Here is a 16,896-nt window from a genome sequence, read left to right as displayed (position 1 = left end):
CCCAGAGTCAGCTGCAGCCTATGACAGCTCACATTGTCTCTTAGTGTCGTATTTGTACAACATTTACCAGTTAGCCCAATGTCAACAGTCTCTTCGGAACCTCGGAGCCGAGATCCCCGCATCAACGTCGTGCGCGATCTGGGGTCGGTGGGGTGAGCTTTCCCCGCTTCCCCGCGATGACCTCTGGCGCGCCAATCATGGTCTTCAATCATCTTGAATTGGCTTTGAAAAGGTGACATCCCTTGGCAAGTGGCTTGCCCATGATGCCATGAACCATGCCAGGGTCGCTTTCTGCACTCAGAAGGATCGGAGGACACTAGCGAGTCCATTCACGTTGCCCCGGGCACCATGGCATCGTCATTTTCCGTCTTGTCGGTACAATCTTGTCCGTCCGTGGCAACATACAGCCATGATATAAGAGCACTATGAGGCGAGTTCATGTGCTGGAACAGTCCCTTCCCGTCTAAGGTTTTCCTTCCATCGTCGAAACACAGTAGCCTGTCATCATGGGTCTTCTCTGGAGTGCCACGGCCTTGCTCGCCGCCCGCGCAGCCCACGCTCTTCCGGCAAGCTCGACTTCGAGCGCCTCAACCCTGAACGTCCCGAGAACGGCTGCAGGAGCTTCAATCCCTCACACCAACTCCTTCGCCTCATTCTCGTTTGAGCCCGCCTTCTGGGTCGAGTTCTTTGGCAACTCCACGACCCCGAACAACCTCACCTTTGGGCTCCTCGAGCGTATCCACGAACATGGAGGACACCCCGTCATCCGTCCCGGCGGCATTACCATGGACAGCATGATCTTTGATCCGGAAGGCCCTGACTCCGTCCGGACTACCAGCCCCGAAGGCGGCGTGTGGCGGACGACGGTTGGCCCGAACTACTACAAGAGCTGGGACAACTTCCCCGAGGGCACCAAGTTCATCTCGACGCTCAACTTCGGCAACGAGAGCCTGGATATCGCGAGGGACCTTGCGGTAGCTTCCACAAAGTACCAAGGCGACAAGATTTCATACTTTGAACTGGGCAACGAACCCACCAACTACGCCTCCACGCGCTGGAACTACTCAACGCAAGCGTACGTCGACCAGTGGAAGGAGTACACCCACGCCATCGACGCGGCCGTCAACGAGACCGGGACCAACAACCTCACCAGCGAGCGCTGGTGGGCCTCCTCTGCGACCACCGACGACTCGGGTCTCGAGGTCCGGCCGATCGCCCTCATCCCCGCCGGCGTCGACTCCGAGCACCAGGTCGGCGTCTACTCGATCCACTCGTACCCCTTCTCGACCTGCGACCCGGCCCGCAACGTGCGCGCGACGATCGAGAACATCCTCAACCACACGGAGCTCGTGCGCTACTGCGACGAGGAGATCTACCCCTCCGCCCGCGCGGCGCTCGACGTCGGCAAGAGCTGGAACATTGGCGAGTTCAACTCCGTCTCGTGCTCCGGCAAGCCCAACGTCACCGACACCTTCGCGCAGGCCCTCTGGGTCGTCGACAGTGAGCTCATCTACGCCACCCGCAACGCCTCCGCGACGCACCTGCACATGGGTGCCACGCTGGTGCTCCAGTCCAGCGACCAGAGCAACACGCCCGGCGAGAACGGCAGCCCTGGGTACAGCACGTACTCGATGCTCTATCCACGCGACAGCCTCAAGCGCGGTCCGGCGCGCGCGCTGCCGTCGTTCCTTGCCCAGCTGTTCATGGCTGAGGCGTTTGCCGTCGAGGGGACCCAGGTCCGCGCTCTGGACGCGCCTTCCGGCGTCGACTCTGAGAGCTTCGCCGCTTATGCCTTCTACGTCGATGACGCCATCTCCAAGATTGCCCTCGTCAACTTGAAGCCGTATTATGCCAACTCGACCTCCGACTTCTCTGTCAGCGTTGATCTCACTTCTCTTGCGGATGCTGCCAAGGGCGAAAGCATCTATGCCAAGCGCATGACGGCGCCCTTTGTTAACACCGGCGACACTAACTTGGCAACCTTCAGTGGCCAGTCATTTCCCCAAGGACAGCCTGTAGGAGATATGGTCATCGAGAAAGTCGACGGAACGGTGGATGTCAGGGGTAGCGAAGCGATCTTGGTGTTCTTCGACGAGAACGGGGTGTACGGGCTGCAGAAAGAGTAGTCAGAATTCGTGTCTAGATCGGAAGACCACCAATCAGATCGAGTAATCTGAGAAATCAAACAAGCAAACCATTGTAGTTTGTGCCGTTGCCTCAACCTCGCGCCCCGGGAGCATGTCGTGCCAAAGCTCCTGTGGCTTAGCCACATACCGGTTGCTTCGATGTCGCGAGATCCCAGCCTGAATCCGCCTATTCAGACCCAATCCAGGTCTCGAGACGTGCGACACACACCGAGCATGGTTTCTCAGCGTTTGAATGGACACGCTCATGAAAACTCTGACTCTGCGAGGCAGTGATCCCGTCGGCGTTTTCGATGCCAGGGCACACCGCACGGCACAGCACATATGCCAGCTGGGCCGCTGACCTACAGCATTCCTTCATCTGGTACAACATAGCCAAGGCCAGCCAGCACGGTAGCGAGCCAGTCACCGATGGCTGGTACAGGCAGTATGAGCACCACCTTCATGACTGCAGTGGCGGCGGCTTTGTCGACTCAGCCTGTACTTTTGGGTCTTTGATGTCTCTGGGGCGCCTCTAAGATGAACCATTTCTCTCCTCGGATGAACAGGGCTGGGTGCAACGGCTTCGATTCGCCTCGACCGTAACTCCATGGCGATAACGGGATGTTGACAAGGCTGTTGCCTGAACATTCCAACAAACGTTCGGCAGGCCAAGCGAAGGAATTTCAAAGCGGTCGTAGCAGGCAGCAAAAGGGCCGAAACGTCTGGCTTGGTCGCATCTGACGCGTATCGATCGTAGGGGGCGGTCATAGATTTTGGCTGAGGAAGCAGAACCGAATATAGGTTGACCATTGATGCTGGTCTCATGCACAGAAGTCTGACGAGTTTCTGCAAAATAGAAGAATTGTTAAGAGCGAGAAGGATGCAATCCCCTGCTGAGCTGAGATCGGAGACCGGGTACGAGCGGGATAGAACTCCAAAATCCACGCAATCTCAGGTAATAGCCTTGTTGTATCATCGCAGCCTCAACATGATCATCAACCTTTCCGCGGTCAAGCCTTTCCGCCTTCCTAAGGAGAGTGTGTCAGCAGTTTCAGCCCTGATGCTTCACAATAGAGTGTGGTTGCAATTATCCAGCTTTGGTCAGCGTCGCGTCAAATTCGGCAAGTGAGTGACTCCAGCGGCCATTCAGCCCAGCCTGATCAGGGAAAATGAGATGGTGGACCGCGTCTAAAGGACGAGTAACAGTCGTCAGGCGCCATCTTGCAGTTTTCTCTTTGCTGTCTCATCTCAAAATTGTCTTGTTCATTGCGATGGTGTCTCCTGGGGGCGGCGAGAAGCAGTGGCTTCAGCCAAAAACGCGTGTGTCCGGTTGTTCTTTCGGTGTCGGCCCCAACGGCATCATGACGTATGACCAAATATGCGGCCAGGCCTGAAGCTCGCTTATCAAGAACGGCAAGCTTCTTGTCGATAAACATTCTGTGCCTGCCCTTTGCCGGGCAAACACACCCACCCTTCCACCCCTTGCAAGCTGGCTCTTGGAGAACGGCACAGCGGCTAGCTGCATTTTCCACTCTTCTGCGTCTTTCGAAGAGTTCGCATCGGACGATTTTCTTCGCGTTCATGCTAATCACTGGAGAATGGCGGCCCAAAACAAGACGACAGGGTGATTGCGAAGAAAAGAAAGAATGGTGGAGAATTGGGTACCACATCATCGCCGAAAGGGGATGCCCGCATACAGCCTGCTTGCCTGCCTACACTGCACTTCAGGATGACGCGGTCGCCTCAGCTTCTCTCTCAGCTGGTGTCAACATAAATCCTTTGATTCATTGAAATGACGGGACGTACTTTCTGCGTTTCCTTTCGGTGGGCTTGGGCTTAGGGGAAGGAACGGTTTGGCTGTGAGACAATCACAGGGCTAATCGATGGTGTTGAGAAAAGGGGGGGGGGGCGGTATCGGCAGGTAAGCCTTGGAAGCCCCTCACTCTGCCCCCTCCCCCTGCGGCATCATTCGTAGGTAGCCGCGTTCCACAGGGAAGCAAAGGTAATCCTGGATTCGCTTGTGCTCTCGTCGCTCCGTCTCTGTCTCTGAGGAGCTCCTTGTTCGAATCCTAGAGGCCTGCAGAATCGAGTCCCATGCCAGGGACATTGTTTCCCCGGGGAGCGATGCTTGTGGTTCCGGGGCCTGTTTTAGCTTGCAGGTTTGTCGTCATGTGCCATTTCCCCGCTTCCTACTGGAATTGCGCGGGCTCCGTCAAGGGGATAAGAGCACAACGCCTGCTTCCATCACTGCATGGCCTCGCTCCGTTGCTCGTAAACTCTCGCCACTCGAATATGCCATGGCCGCAGTATCGGGGCTTTCTCGTAGGCACTCCGACGACTCCTGTCACCGATGCCTGAGATGGTTGACCTTGGGGGCGATGAGGTGGCTTGTGAGCACCGAGCCCTGGGCTACCTTGTCAACAACGGGAGCTATGCGTGGCAGTGACGGTGAGCTGGCTAGCTCAGGCTGACCTTCTGCACCGGGTTCGTTCAACGTACCGTATTCCCTCTTTTTCTCTCTCTCCCCTTACCCCCCATTCTTCACCGGGCGAGGGCCCAGGGGTTTTGCTTTCCTCTTCCAAACGTAATGGAAGACGAACGGCTGATTCCTTGCTAGCCACCTCATGTGATATGTCAGACGGCAACAACGGGCACCATCCCATGTACAGGCCTAGGCCCAGGGCCCCCCAGAGTCCTGAACAGGACTCTTTGGCGAACCACCTCTGTCAGCATTCGAACACCGGTCCTCGGCGGTTCGCCAAGGCATCTGTCCATGCCGCCTAGTCGTTGTCTACTTGCGTCGCTTGACTCGCTTCGCGCCGTCGTCGTCGTCGTCGTCTCTTGTCGCCTCCGGAACATTAGTCAGTGCGTGATGGCCTGCGTCCGACTGGTCATCTCTTGACGCCGCCACAAAGTTTCGGAGCTGTTGCGCACTCGCGCGGTTTTTGCAAGAGCACCTAAGCTTGGGCCGACCCTGCCAAGTGGAAAAAGGACCCCGACTGCGCCGCGCCGCCCAGGAACACTAGCCAGGAAGACGTGGGTGCAAAAGCTAGTGTTCTTGCTGCCTGGGGCAATGGCCGATGACTCCTTTAAGCTTCTCGTGTGCCAGGTCCGAACTGATGAACAGCAACAGCAAGAAAGCTTAAGAAGAGACAAACTTCCTACATCCAAGACTCGACAACACTCTGCATACCAACCCCTCTCCTCAGATACAAACCGGTTAAAACGCACCACAAGAGCACTTCCCATAGCTCCAAGTCCAAGTCCAAGTCCAAGTCAAGCAAGAGTGCTCGTGACAACGAACGATCCCACTCCAACACCATGTCGTCGTCAACGCCCCAACAGAGCTATGGCTCGACGTACAATGACGCGGGCAGTTTTGGGTAAGGGGAGCAAGCGGCCAAGAATAAGAAGTATTACTGACAACGAAAGGGGGCACAGTAATCCTCGGGCGGCGGGTGCGGCTGCTTCTCAACAGTCAAGCGCTGATTATGCCCGGAACCATTCTGGTGTTGCATACAAGCCGCATGAATATGGTGCCAACGCTACCGCAGCGATCAAGAGGGTGAACAGCCAATTCCCCAGCAGCGGGAACTCGCAACAGTCGTATTACTCTCCGAACTTGGATTTGGATGACCACTATCAATATGGGAAACGGTAAAGATTGATCGATGTTGGTGATGGTGTAAGAATGTTGGGTTGATCCAAGTGAGTTCAGTCTTCCACCAAGACTATCCTCAAGGACGATGCTAACATATCTACTTCGACAGTTAGTCCCAAGTTGAACGATAGATGTCCGATATACCTATTTCATACTTTTGTCGACCTCATACTACCCCTCCATACCTATAAGGCAAAGACAAAACAACATTCGAATAGAAAGATGGCATCTGCAAAGACGGTTCTCAAATACCAATATGAAAGAACATACCAAGGGCCGGCGTGCCCCAGATATATACGAGGCGTTGTAGGAATAGAATAGGCGTTTGAATATTGGTTTCAGAAACACCCATCTGATGCGACGTCGGAGGGGTGTCCGGTTTCCAGGTTGTCCCACTTGGGTACCCCTCTCCTTTGTTGTTTGCTCCTTCGTAGAACAATAGAGTGTCGTCAGTCGCCCCCGTCCCTTCGATGCAAGTGACATGAGTGAGCGAGGTCGACTTATATATCGGCCCAGCTTTCCAAGGCGTCGAGGCAACTACATGTGTTGTAATTCACACAAGCACATGCAACCTTGTTTTTTCCACCAGTCGTCCGCCACATGGAGAGGCGTTCTCTGTGTCGCGTTCATGCCGCGTCGTCCAGGTCTAGGCGTGTCGAGGCTGCCTAGAGGTGTATGCCCAAAATGATGACTGGTCGCCGGTTGCTTGGGTCGGGTTTGGTGGCATATGCGTACCAGCCACGAAGTCGTGGTCAAATCAATCAAGAGAGGCTCTCCCGTTCGCAAGCCTCAACGAAAACATCAACCTTCTTGTATGTGCTCGACAGCCACCTCTTCGATGCAAAGCCACAGCCGCAGGCCTCTGGAAATTTTTGCCTCCCTCGCCGCTACCGTGAATCATCGCTTCGCCTTATCACGACTCATGCGCGTCAACCAAGTTTTCCTCGAGGCCTCGGTTGAAGTCAATGCCTGTTTTTGGCCACTAGCCGATTACACAGCATTTGAGTCGTCGAATGAATTCGGCCGAGTGTGTTAATCCACCGGCAGTGCATGCATGCCGATCGCGACCTAGATACTGGCCGTTGCCAACTGAGGCACTGCCGTGAGCGCTGATTGGCCCTGCCGTGCTGCGTACGGTGTCTCGGCCCAGTGGAGGTGCCGGAGGCGGCGGAGGCCCGCCGAAAATGAAGCCGTCTCCGAACGAACTTTTGCCACAGAAAATTTGAGAGAAAGAGAAGGTGATGGAAGTAGAAAACGAAAAAGGAGAAAGGGGAGAAGAAGAGCTGGGGTGAAGATTGAGTCGGGTCCAAGCGGCGGTAAAGTTATGAAAGCGGGATCGACCGGGCCCAGAGAACTTTATCCACGCAAACAGCCGGAATCAAGGGCCAAAACAGAGTATGGGGAAAACCTGCACTGCAACTACCCTTCGGAATCGTCAATCGAGAATTCCATCGAGAATACTTATGCATCATGGTGGACTGGGGATGGGCATCTCTTAAAGCCCATTTCATGTGCTGACGACGCAGAGGTTCGGTCGAACCACTCGAAAGCAGACCACCACGTTCCTTTAAGGGGCTCAGACTCATCCTTGACTGCGCCATTGCAGGCAACGGAATTCATGATTTATTTCCGGTTCTGCAGCGGGTAATTAGATTACCGGACAAACAGAGAAGCATCCTAATTGAGAATGCTTTTTCGACACCTACCTGGTTGAGATAGATGGGCGATGGGCGCGGGAGCTTAATGAGGCCGCTGTTGTGTTACGCCGAGTGAGTCAACTACGAACCACGGTCCTCCTGTATCGCTTAAATAGGCATCCATGGGCAGTAGTCATATTAACCTGGCTTTGCTTATTTGCAATTCAAATACCTTGAGAGCACTTGAGCACCAAAAGTTCTTTTTCCCAAACCTACGAGAAAGAACTTTCCATCACTGTCTTCAAGCAGCTGACAAAACGCTCTTGTCTCATCCGCCTCATCCGCCTTCGCAGCGGTGATCCCCGAAGGCGTACCAAGACCAATTGAAATCCGGGTCAGCAAGCAGCACACTTACACGCATATCCCACCGAAAACACTTCGGTCTTACTTAAGTATTTTCCGGGCACCATTTAACGACAGACATCATCCCAATGGGCAAAGCCAAAACAATTGAGATAGACGGACGCACTGGCGAAGGCGGCGGCCAGCTCGTCCGCGTCGCCGTCGCCTTGGCCTCCGTAACTTCCCAAGCTGTCAAGATCATACATGTGAGAGGGAACCGACCTACCCGTTCAGGCGGAAAGGGAGGAGGTTCGTGCTTTCCAGCTTCCCCATTCTGTCACTTCGTAAAGAAGCACTGCCCCAATAGGCAACTGAAGTTGCGTCCTCAGCTGACGTCTTCCTTCAGGTCTCAAAGCTCAGCACGTAACTGCGATCAGATGGCTAGCAGAAGCCACCGAAGCAGACGTGGAAGGGTTAGAAGTCGGCAGCAGCACACTCGTCTTCATCCCACGCATACCTCCAGCCAACGCTCTAGACGGCAAGAGCAGATCGATCAAGATTGCCGCAGACACCGGCGCAGCGAGCACTCTACTCATACTCCAGGCAATCCTCCCCTTCCTCCTCTACGCTGCGGAAAGCGAGGATGAGCCGGCCCCCGTGGAGCTCGAAATAACAGGTGGAACAAACGTGGGCATGTCATTAAGCTACGAATACCTCGACCAAGTCCTCCTCCCCAGGCTCCAAGACGTCTTCGGCATCACCATCGAAAGGAACCTCAAGAAACGCGGCTGGAGTCTCGGTCCGCAGAGCAGAGGCGCAATATGCCTAACAATCCACCCTCTCAAACAGGGCCAGAGACTACAGCCACTCCCATCACCAGAGCATGACTTTGAAGTCCGCCACGTAGACGTCTCCATGATCGTCCCCTCGCACATGCACTCAGACCTCCAAAACGCCCTCACAAAAGAAATCACAGCCCACGTCCCCACAGCAGAGGTGACCTTCAAGATCGTCGAGGACTCGGGCCACGACGCGCGCATCTACGTGCTGCTCGTCGCCCGCTCCGCCACGGGGCTCCGCTGGGGCCGCGACATACTCATGTCCACGCCGAAGAAGGGGAAGCAAAAAGAAAGCATCGCGTCGCTGGTCTCGCGGCGCGTAGTCAGAGACCTGGCCAAGGAGCTCTCTGTCAAGGGTTCAGTCTGCGACGAGTTCCTCCAAGACCAGCTCGTCATCTTCCAGGCGCTCGCCGGGGGCCGCACGTCGTTCCCGCGAAGCCCCGTGGCGGAGGGCGCCGATGCGGAGACGTTACAGCAGAACGTGGCGGAGCCGGATCTTGGGGAAAGAATGAGGCGGGATAGGACTGAGAAACCATTCGGGCAGGGGAGCATGCATTCGCAGACGGCGAGGTGGGTTGCTTCTGAGATTCTGCCAGGGTTGAAGTGGTACAATAAGGGCGAGATATGCGAAGGTGTTGGAACGAGCTTCAGTTGAAAACCCGGCTAATCATAGAACGCCATTGCCTATACCCATAAAAATTACAATAAATTCGAATGGTCCTGCCCCCAACTCCTAGCCTTTTGAACCGTGACATACGCGCATTCGTGTTGCGCACTGAAACCCCGCCAAGTGGCTCTCAGCCACGGCCTTACGCGGCATCCTCAGCCGGTCGAATCGACCACTGCCCTTCCCTGATCTCAGCGGGTCCACACTTCCACGAGCACCCTCTTCTCAAAAATGGCACGGCACCGTCGTTCTCCTCGAGAAGATCAGTCCATGGTCGCGACCGAAGGAAGTGGTTGCCTTCCCTCTGTCTGCTCTCGACCAAGCAGACCTGCCACCACTCCAGCCACTGAACCGTCGGTGCCACGAATGACTTCTTGCAGGCGCAACACGTCTGGCCGCCGACCTCTTTCTGGTCAGCAGCACGCTCCAGCAGGCCCTGAAGCTTCGGCATCTCGGGGATGTAGTCGGGCAACTCCTCGAGGTTCGAGGTCTTGTAGGCGCTGCGGAGAGCCAGCTCCATCAAACTGGGCACACGGCTTCCCTGCGCGCTCATGACGCTTCTGCCAGCTGATTTGGAATGATACGGGGCCGATGAGGGAGGTGTGACGAGGGAGGCGCCATCATCCTCTGGTCTGTCAATCGGCACCATCACAGCCTCAGGGTCGAGGCGGAACTCCGAATGCGAGAATCCTGAGGTGTCCAGGTAGTGGACGGGAGACCGCGCGAAGAATCTGCCAGCAGTGCCGCTGAATCCTTCTCGCCAGGCTTCCAGCAAATTCTTGCCCTCAGGATCTTCAGCAGTAAGATTGTCCATGTCACTAAGACGGGGAAGATCAGCGTTCTGGAAGAAATGGTTGCCTTGGAGGAGAAGCTCCACGAGAGACGACGGCGCAGCCATTAGGTCGAGCAGTTCAGCAGGAAGGTATCTGAGCAGGTTCTGGGCCAGGTTGAGAGTCTTGAGCTTGCGCATCTTGCCAATCGCCGGAGGCAGCTCCCTCAGTCTACATCCGCGCAGAGACAACACCGTCAGATGCTCCAGGTCAAAGACGGCACCAGGGAGTCTTTGCAGGGGATTGCGGTAGAGGTAGAGCTCCAAAGAAGGATCCTTGTGTTCAAAAGGTACTCCTTCGGCGACAACGGGGATGCAAGAGAACTCAGATAATATCCGAACAGTCGCGTCAGAAAGCGACTTGAGACCCATCATTCTGCCGGAGGGATGAGTACGCATCGCTTTCCATTGGATCGCAAAAAATGACTTACGAGAGATCAATCTTTTCCTCTCCTGCGTCCACGAATCTTTGAATCTTCTCCCGCGCCTCCACCTCTTCCGAAGAAACCACATTGCGACGCACCGGTGCGGGGGCCGCATTCAGCTGAGGCAACCGCGCCTGCGTCGGCAGCTCGGGCATCATCGTGTCGTCCCCGTCGGTGCTGTCGCTTCCCATCCAAACACCGGAATCCATGTCGCGCTTGAACGCCCGCTTGCCCCTCAGCGCGGGCCGCGGCTCTCCCGTGGCTGAGTCGGATGATGCAGCAGGCTGCTGTTGGTACCATGATCCAATGTACCGCTTCTTGCGTCTCCCCTCGACGTAGTTGTCTAGGCCCGGGTCATCGTCGCTGGAGAAGACGGCGGGATCGCTCGAGTTGGACCATGACGGCGGCGCGGCGGAATGGCTCTTGAGGTCGTACCTGCGCTTCTTTGGGTTATTGGGTTTGCTGCTGAAACGCTCTGTTTGCGCGTTCCAGCTAAGGGAAGGTGGGAGACTCGGGAGACTAGGTTCGTCGGACATCTCGAAGAATGGAAAAGGGAAAGATTAGGAGGAAGTGGACAGAAACGAAATTGTGCGCAAGGAGAGGTCTAAGTGAAGCTTACCCCCAGCGCAGCGCCCGCCCGCCACCGGCAGGAGTGGAACACGGCCAGGCGCGTCGTGACGCAAGTGGGGGCTCAACGCGTTCGGCGGCCGGGATTAGGTTCCACAGGGGACTGCGATCACACGATCTCCGACCCAAGCTCCGAGCAGCTCCAAACTCGCCGAGGAGGCGCCTGTCGCAATTTGGTCAATCGGCGTGAACTGCTCAGTTTTCAATCGATGTGCTCTTTGAAGCCTCAACGCTTGTTTACATCTGCGGCAACCTGATCAACACGCTACCGCGCGTCCTAACTCGACCGGAGCTCTCCGGATACGGTTAGCGGGGTACTCTGTATCGAATCGAAGAACATGGACAGTGAACAACCCTGAACCCCCACATGCATCTTCAAGGGTCCATCCGCTACAACACGCGGGGCACCAAATGCACGACACGATGCCAGCAACCAGCTCTGTCCCTGGCTATTGTCAAAGTTAAGCAACGCTATCCAGCTTGGTTTGCGGTATGGGTGCCTAGGTAACAGGTTTGGTGTTTTGGTATTCGAAGACTTTGGGGGTCGTGCCACCAATGTCTGGCTCTTATAGATCTTTGCAATCGATCGAAGCGGGGTCCGCATCGCAGGACAACCCATAAGGCTCAAGCAAATGAGCTCTTCGGGAGACACGTCAGCGATGTATATATCCCCCGTGTAACTATCATTCCGCGCTCTCGGCTGTCCGGCATGCGCTAGATTTGGCACGTACATGATGCTGTTTCATGGCATCGACGTGCAGCAGTCCCGAGTTGGCCCGCGGCTAGGTCACCGTCATGCCAAATTTCCCTCAGTCCCAATCCTCATCGTCAGAGTCGCCTTTTGACTTTGATACGGTGCCTTGTCGAATACCCTTGTTGCCCATCGCCCTCTCCTCCTCCTCGTCTTCAGCCTGTCTGCGGCGTTTAACAACGCGCATGTCTGAGTCCTTGACTGCGCCAACCTCGACCAGGAGGTTGTCGATCTGGAGCATGTTTATCTTGACACCTCCGTGCTGCACGAGCGTGACGATCTGCTTCACAATATCACCGTCCTTGTACACCAGAATTGTCGGGCAGTTGCGCTCGGGGTAGTTCTCAATGGCCTTGTCCGCGCGCATCTCGCAGAACTTGATGTCTCCGTATTCCCTAGCCGCTTGCCTCCACAGCTCGGTCAGCACTCTGGACTCGACGTTCGTGCCGAGCGAAGAGGTAAGGTTGACAAATACGGGTCCGTTCTTGGACGCATCTGTGACTTCGCGCTGGTACTCGGGCTTCGAGATCGGGTAGACGGTGCCGTGGAGAGCTTTTTTCGTGAGCGCATTCAGCTCTTGCATCCTCTTCTGACGGTATTGCTCCAAGAACGCCTCGTCCTCGTCGTCCTCGAGCTCGTCGAGCTCATCCAGGTCCTTGCCCTCCAACCTGTTCTCATGTGCCAATCGTCGACCCTCGAGAATTGCTTCTTCGATCATGGGTGTCGGGCTTGGGGGCTTCTCGGGGATGACTCCATGTTTGCGGAGGATATCGTTCCTGGCGCAAATGTGTCAGGGTTTCGTCGCGCGACTTTCAAGGAGAAACGGCAACGTACCACTCGGTGTCTGCGTTGGGATCATCGATGGGTACGGCGATTCTTTGGTCTCCGGGGGCAGCCATTGTGACGTGTGCAGACGCAGCAGAGGTTGAAGGGAGGAAATGGGAAGAAGTCAGGCAATGATGGGTAGGAAGAGGTAGAGGAGCGACAGAGCGCAGAAGGAGGTTTCAACCAGCTGTATCAATGATAAGTGACTTAGGCAGCTGCGTAAAATGTTTGGAGCCTGAAGTACCCAGCCTTGACGCAATGACACTCGGGTAGGAATTGCATCGAAGCCATTAACCCCGCTACCTCACCTTACCCCAAGCTCCAGCTTAGGTAAGGTACCTAGCAGGGGCCAAGATTTCGGAGGTCGTCGCTGCCTTCGCTGGACCCGTCACGTGCTGGGGCTGCCTAACCCTCCTCGCTAGTCCAAAAACGGCGGAGGCCCATGCGTCTCGCCGCCCAGCGAGTCGGTTGGCACACGAACCGAACTTTTTCAGATCTCCCCATCATCGCTCAACCCTCAAGTCTCTGCGAGTGCCAACTGCCTCTCAACACCACCAGTTCCGTCCAAGACCGACCGCACTCGCACCGATAACCGATCAATCCATAACCGATCAGATCAGTCAAGATGGTAAGAGCTCACCGCTGCTTGATTTTACGTGCAGCGCCGTGTGTGTGCATTTGAACAAATTTCGCCCCCCGACCGACGGCAAATCGAAAAAATCACGACTTGGGCCCGACCCGCGACAAAAAAAAAACTTTAGAAAGAGGGGGAAAAGATGGTACGGCGGGGAACTCGGAAGGACACGACGGACACGCAGGCCGATGCAAACACACACGACGACTGCGCGCACGCGATCATTTGATGATGGAACCATCATGCTGATGGCTTCTCTCCCAGGTTCTCGCCGTTGATCTCCTCAACCCCTCCCCGGCCGCTGAGGCCCGCAAGCACAAGCTCAAGGTACGCCCGCCACTCCGCACCACCACCAACACCACCACCCCTCTTCCATCATCACGACCATGATGTGCTCACACATTCGACGCAGACCCTTGTGCCTGCTCCCCGCTCCTTCTTCATGGACGTCAAGTGCCCCGGTTGCTTCACCATCACTACTGTCTTCTCCCACGCCCAGACCGTCGTCATCTGCCAGGGATGCACCACCGTCCTGTGCCAGCCTACCGGTGGTAAGGCGAGACTCACTGAGGGCTGCTCCTTCCGCAGAAAGTAAACTGTCCGCGAGGACGCTTTTCTTTCGACAACAAAAAAAGGGCCCTTGGGTGTTTTCAATCTAACGACTTGGACGGTTCATCAACTGGTGGGACATCTCGGATCTGCAAAAGCAAGCGACCTGGGCATGGGCGTATAGACAACCCTGGCACAGGCTCTTAGAGTCTGCTGTCTCCGAACAGAACATAATCAGACACCTTTGCGGATAGAAGATGGAACATCCAAAAATTCCTTTTGACCAAATCAAAAATCACAGGGGCGTTTGGGGTCTCCGGATATCCTTGCATCACACACGCAAAACGAATCGAATGCATTTCTCTTACCAAAAGCACACAAGAACCGCTCTTCGTCGTCGTCGTCCTCTTTCCTAACGTTGTTCTGCGTTTACGCCTGGAGTTTACGTCGTCTTCTCTCTGCATGGGGTGGACAGCTGGAAATGGCTTTTCACATGAGCGTTTGGGGTGGTCTTGCGATGACCTGACCTGGACGTGAGGACGTGGAACCGCTGATTGAGGATCGCTTCATACCCGAGTGCAGTGAGTTCGGAGGAATCAGCACTGCTTGCGAAATTCAATGGTTTCCACAAACGCCGGACCCCCAGAATGTGATTGTCGTGACTGGTGAAGTGCAGTGTGTGGTGTCTTGGTACGGTGATATGCTCGTGTGCCTGAAGTGTTTGCTACATGTGCGCTGCTCGTGTGTTCAAATGTGTGTACCTTGATAGATCTGCGACGCTCCACAATCCACCCGCCCACTCGGTTCTCATATTGATGCATAGTGTCGTGATGAAGACGGGCTCGTGTGATGTGGCTCGAGTGTCTATCCTTAAGATTTGTTTCATGCGCGTCGGTCTATCCGTTAAGTCGGTGTCTTCCGACTCTACAACTCTGCGTCTTAACTCATCTCAACATCGATCCCGACTGATGAGCACTCTCACTGTAATACACCCGACAGAGAAGAAGTATGCCCGACTTTACAGGTTGAGATGGAGTTCTGTTGATCTGCTCTGATTTGCTATCGCGTGCCTGGCTTGGTGCATGTCTCACTGATTGATGGCATTGGCCACTTCAGCCCCAAGATAACGTCCGCCATCTTGCTGCAGGTTACACCGCCGGAACGTCGGTGTTGGGGGAGCTTCTCCTCACTGATGCACGTTGCCCTCGCACCTCGCAAGCTCGCTTGGTGTAAGTTGGCCTCGGTTGTGCCACTCCTGCAAATCAGCGCCGTTTTCACACAGGATCACCCATTGGATGCGTCACCTCGCCGCTGAGTTTACGGCGGTTCCCAAAAAGCAATTCCTGCTCAGTGCACATTGAGCAGACAACAGGGCCTTGAGAGCATGGAGCACCTGCAACGCTGGCATCCATAAAAATGATCGCGTTTCGCAAACTGCATTTCAACAGGAGGAAAAAGATGTTTGGACCCCGAAAATAGACGTGCCGGAGTCCATGGAACGGGTGCATCCACTTCCCTGCCTTCCCGGCCGGGCCCAAGCCAGTTTTTTGCTGCTCACCAACGCCGTCGTCAGCGTCCCCGACGATTGGGTAGCGAGGGAATGGGCGGCGGCGCCAATCACTAAGAGGCCAATGTTAGTTTCAGTGCACATGGTCTCCATAAAACCTGCTAAAGTGGCCCACCTCACGCGCATTCTTCGCGAAAAAACACGCCCAGACGCGATCAGCTGGGTCTTGCGGATCGTCAGCGGGCTCCTGCTTCACCTTGGAAACGCCGCCAGTGACCTGGCACCGCAGAGCCCAGCCCCCGCCGCCGTCATTTCACCTCACTCCACGTCCCCTTCCACTTCAACTTAATCTCCTCCCAACCACTTCTCCCCTCTCCCTCTTTCAACATCTCCCCTCTTTCTCGCTTCTGCACGTCATACTTCAATCGCTTTCCGATTGTTTCTACGGTTACCGTCGTTTTTTAAATTGTCCGACAAAGAGACACTCTCCACTCTACCAACCACCAAGAACCCGCATCCCACGATCTTAGCTTCCTCAATACTCCGAGCTAAAACGCTAGGGCCTCGACCTGACGAACGACAATCTCTCGTCATCATCAGCCAAAGCCTCAAGGAAACCGTAACCGTGGCCTGGTCTTTCGACCTCCCCTTCCGCTGCACCATGTCGGCCCCAAGAACGAAGCGTCCCTTCGCCGGCGCCTCAGTCGATCCCTCCCAGCGCCAAATTACCTCCTTCTTCACCACCCGCCCCGGCCCAGCGCCTGCCGGCCCTTCACCAGCCGCTCCCGAGAACAGCCTCCCCTCGGACGTCCAGTCCAACCTGATCTCCGTCGGCATGCGCATCCGCAAGTCCGTCCCGGAAGGCTACAAGACGGGCACCTACAGCAGCTTTAAGCTGTGGAGCGACAGCTCTCCTGTCTCTGGCCCCGCCGTCGTCCGGACAACCCCGTCAGGCACCACCTGCCGCAAGCAGCGCAGTGCCGCCGCCTCCCAGCGCGAGCTCATGCCGTTCTGCGGCATCAACAAGGTTGGCGGCCTCTCCGCGCAGCCCGTGGCCGCCGACGAGGACGACTTCTCCTCCGACAACGATGTCCCGGGCCTCGATGATATGCCGGGCCTGAGCAGCTCCCAGGAGAGCGTCGAGAGCGTCGAGAGCACCGCCAGCGACGGCCGCAGCCGCAAACGCTTCTTTGACGAAGAGGAGGAGAGCGATGCGCCCGTCAAGATGTGGGCGAACCACGATGCCTGGTTGGAGGGTGCCATCAGCCCGCGCAGCCTTGCGCCGTCTGGCTGGGCCAATGCGAGAACTCTTGCAGTCCCTCGCAAGACCCGCCGCGGCAAGAGCGCGGGACAGGAGAACCTGGTCGTTGCGGACGACTTTGAGGATGCGGATTTTCTGGTTACCCCTGATACTGATATGAGCGATGCATAGAGGATGCGAAGGGAAGTCTTGTTTCTGTTGTACGATGTTTCCATG

The 16,896-nt window shown here is 55.9% G+C and overlaps 6 protein-coding genes across 6 annotated transcripts; 4 read left to right on the top strand and 2 right to left on the bottom strand.

Annotated features, from left to right (window-relative positions):
• Window positions 1-506: 506 nt before the first annotated feature.
• On the top strand, window positions 507-2,126 carry GCG54_00008800 (uncharacterized protein; the record flags this gene model as incomplete). The annotated part of the gene is made up of 1 exon (XM_045408759.1): window positions 507-2,126. The coding sequence occupies one exon, from the start codon at window positions 507-509 to the stop codon at window positions 2,124-2,126; it is 1,620 nt and encodes a 539-aa protein (XP_045266502.1).
• Window positions 2,127-7,915: 5,789 nt separating this feature from the next.
• GCG54_00008799 (RNA 3'-terminal phosphate cyclase) lies at window positions 7,916-9,260 on the top strand (the record flags this gene model as incomplete). Its single annotated transcript, XM_045408758.1, has 2 exons — window positions 7,916-8,075; window positions 8,173-9,260. 2 exons carry the CDS (start codon window positions 7,916-7,918, stop codon window positions 9,258-9,260), a joined length of 1,248 nt encoding a protein of 415 aa, XP_045266501.1.
• A 154-nt stretch (window positions 9,261-9,414) lies between these two features.
• Window positions 9,415-11,062, bottom strand: GCG54_00008798 (uncharacterized protein; the record flags this gene model as incomplete). The annotated part of the gene is made up of 2 exons (XM_045408757.1): window positions 9,415-10,477; window positions 10,533-11,062. The coding sequence occupies 2 exons, from the start codon at window positions 11,060-11,062 to the stop codon at window positions 9,415-9,417; spliced, it is 1,593 nt and encodes a 530-aa protein (XP_045266500.1).
• A 900-nt stretch (window positions 11,063-11,962) lies between these two features.
• Window positions 11,963-12,803, bottom strand: GCG54_00008797 (Phosducin-like protein C2A9.09; the record flags this gene model as incomplete). The annotated part of the gene is made up of 2 exons (XM_045408756.1): window positions 11,963-12,680; window positions 12,739-12,803. 2 exons carry the CDS (start codon window positions 12,801-12,803, stop codon window positions 11,963-11,965), a joined length of 783 nt encoding a protein of 260 aa, XP_045266499.1.
• A 702-nt stretch (window positions 12,804-13,505) lies between these two features.
• GCG54_00008796 (40S ribosomal protein S27) lies at window positions 13,506-13,958 on the top strand (the record flags this gene model as incomplete). The annotated part of the gene is made up of 3 exons (XM_045408755.1): window positions 13,506-13,508; window positions 13,628-13,690; window positions 13,776-13,958. The coding sequence occupies 3 exons, from the start codon at window positions 13,506-13,508 to the stop codon at window positions 13,956-13,958; spliced, it is 249 nt and encodes an 82-aa protein (XP_045266498.1).
• Window positions 13,959-16,080: 2,122 nt separating this feature from the next.
• On the top strand, window positions 16,081-16,851 carry GCG54_00008795 (uncharacterized protein; the record flags this gene model as incomplete). The annotated part of the gene is made up of 1 exon (XM_045408754.1): window positions 16,081-16,851. One exon carries the CDS (start codon window positions 16,081-16,083, stop codon window positions 16,849-16,851), a length of 771 nt encoding a protein of 256 aa, XP_045266497.1.
• Between the last annotated feature and the right edge of the window lie 45 nt (window positions 16,852-16,896).

Source organism: Colletotrichum gloeosporioides (genome assembly GCF_011800055.1).
Source record: "Colletotrichum gloeosporioides strain Lc1 chromosome Unknown consensus_30, whole genome shotgun sequence".
NCBI lineage: Eukaryota > Fungi > Ascomycota > Sordariomycetes > Glomerellales > Glomerellaceae > Colletotrichum > Colletotrichum gloeosporioides.
Note: the sequence above shows the minus strand (reverse complement) of the source record. Positions and strands in the feature narration are given on the sequence as shown.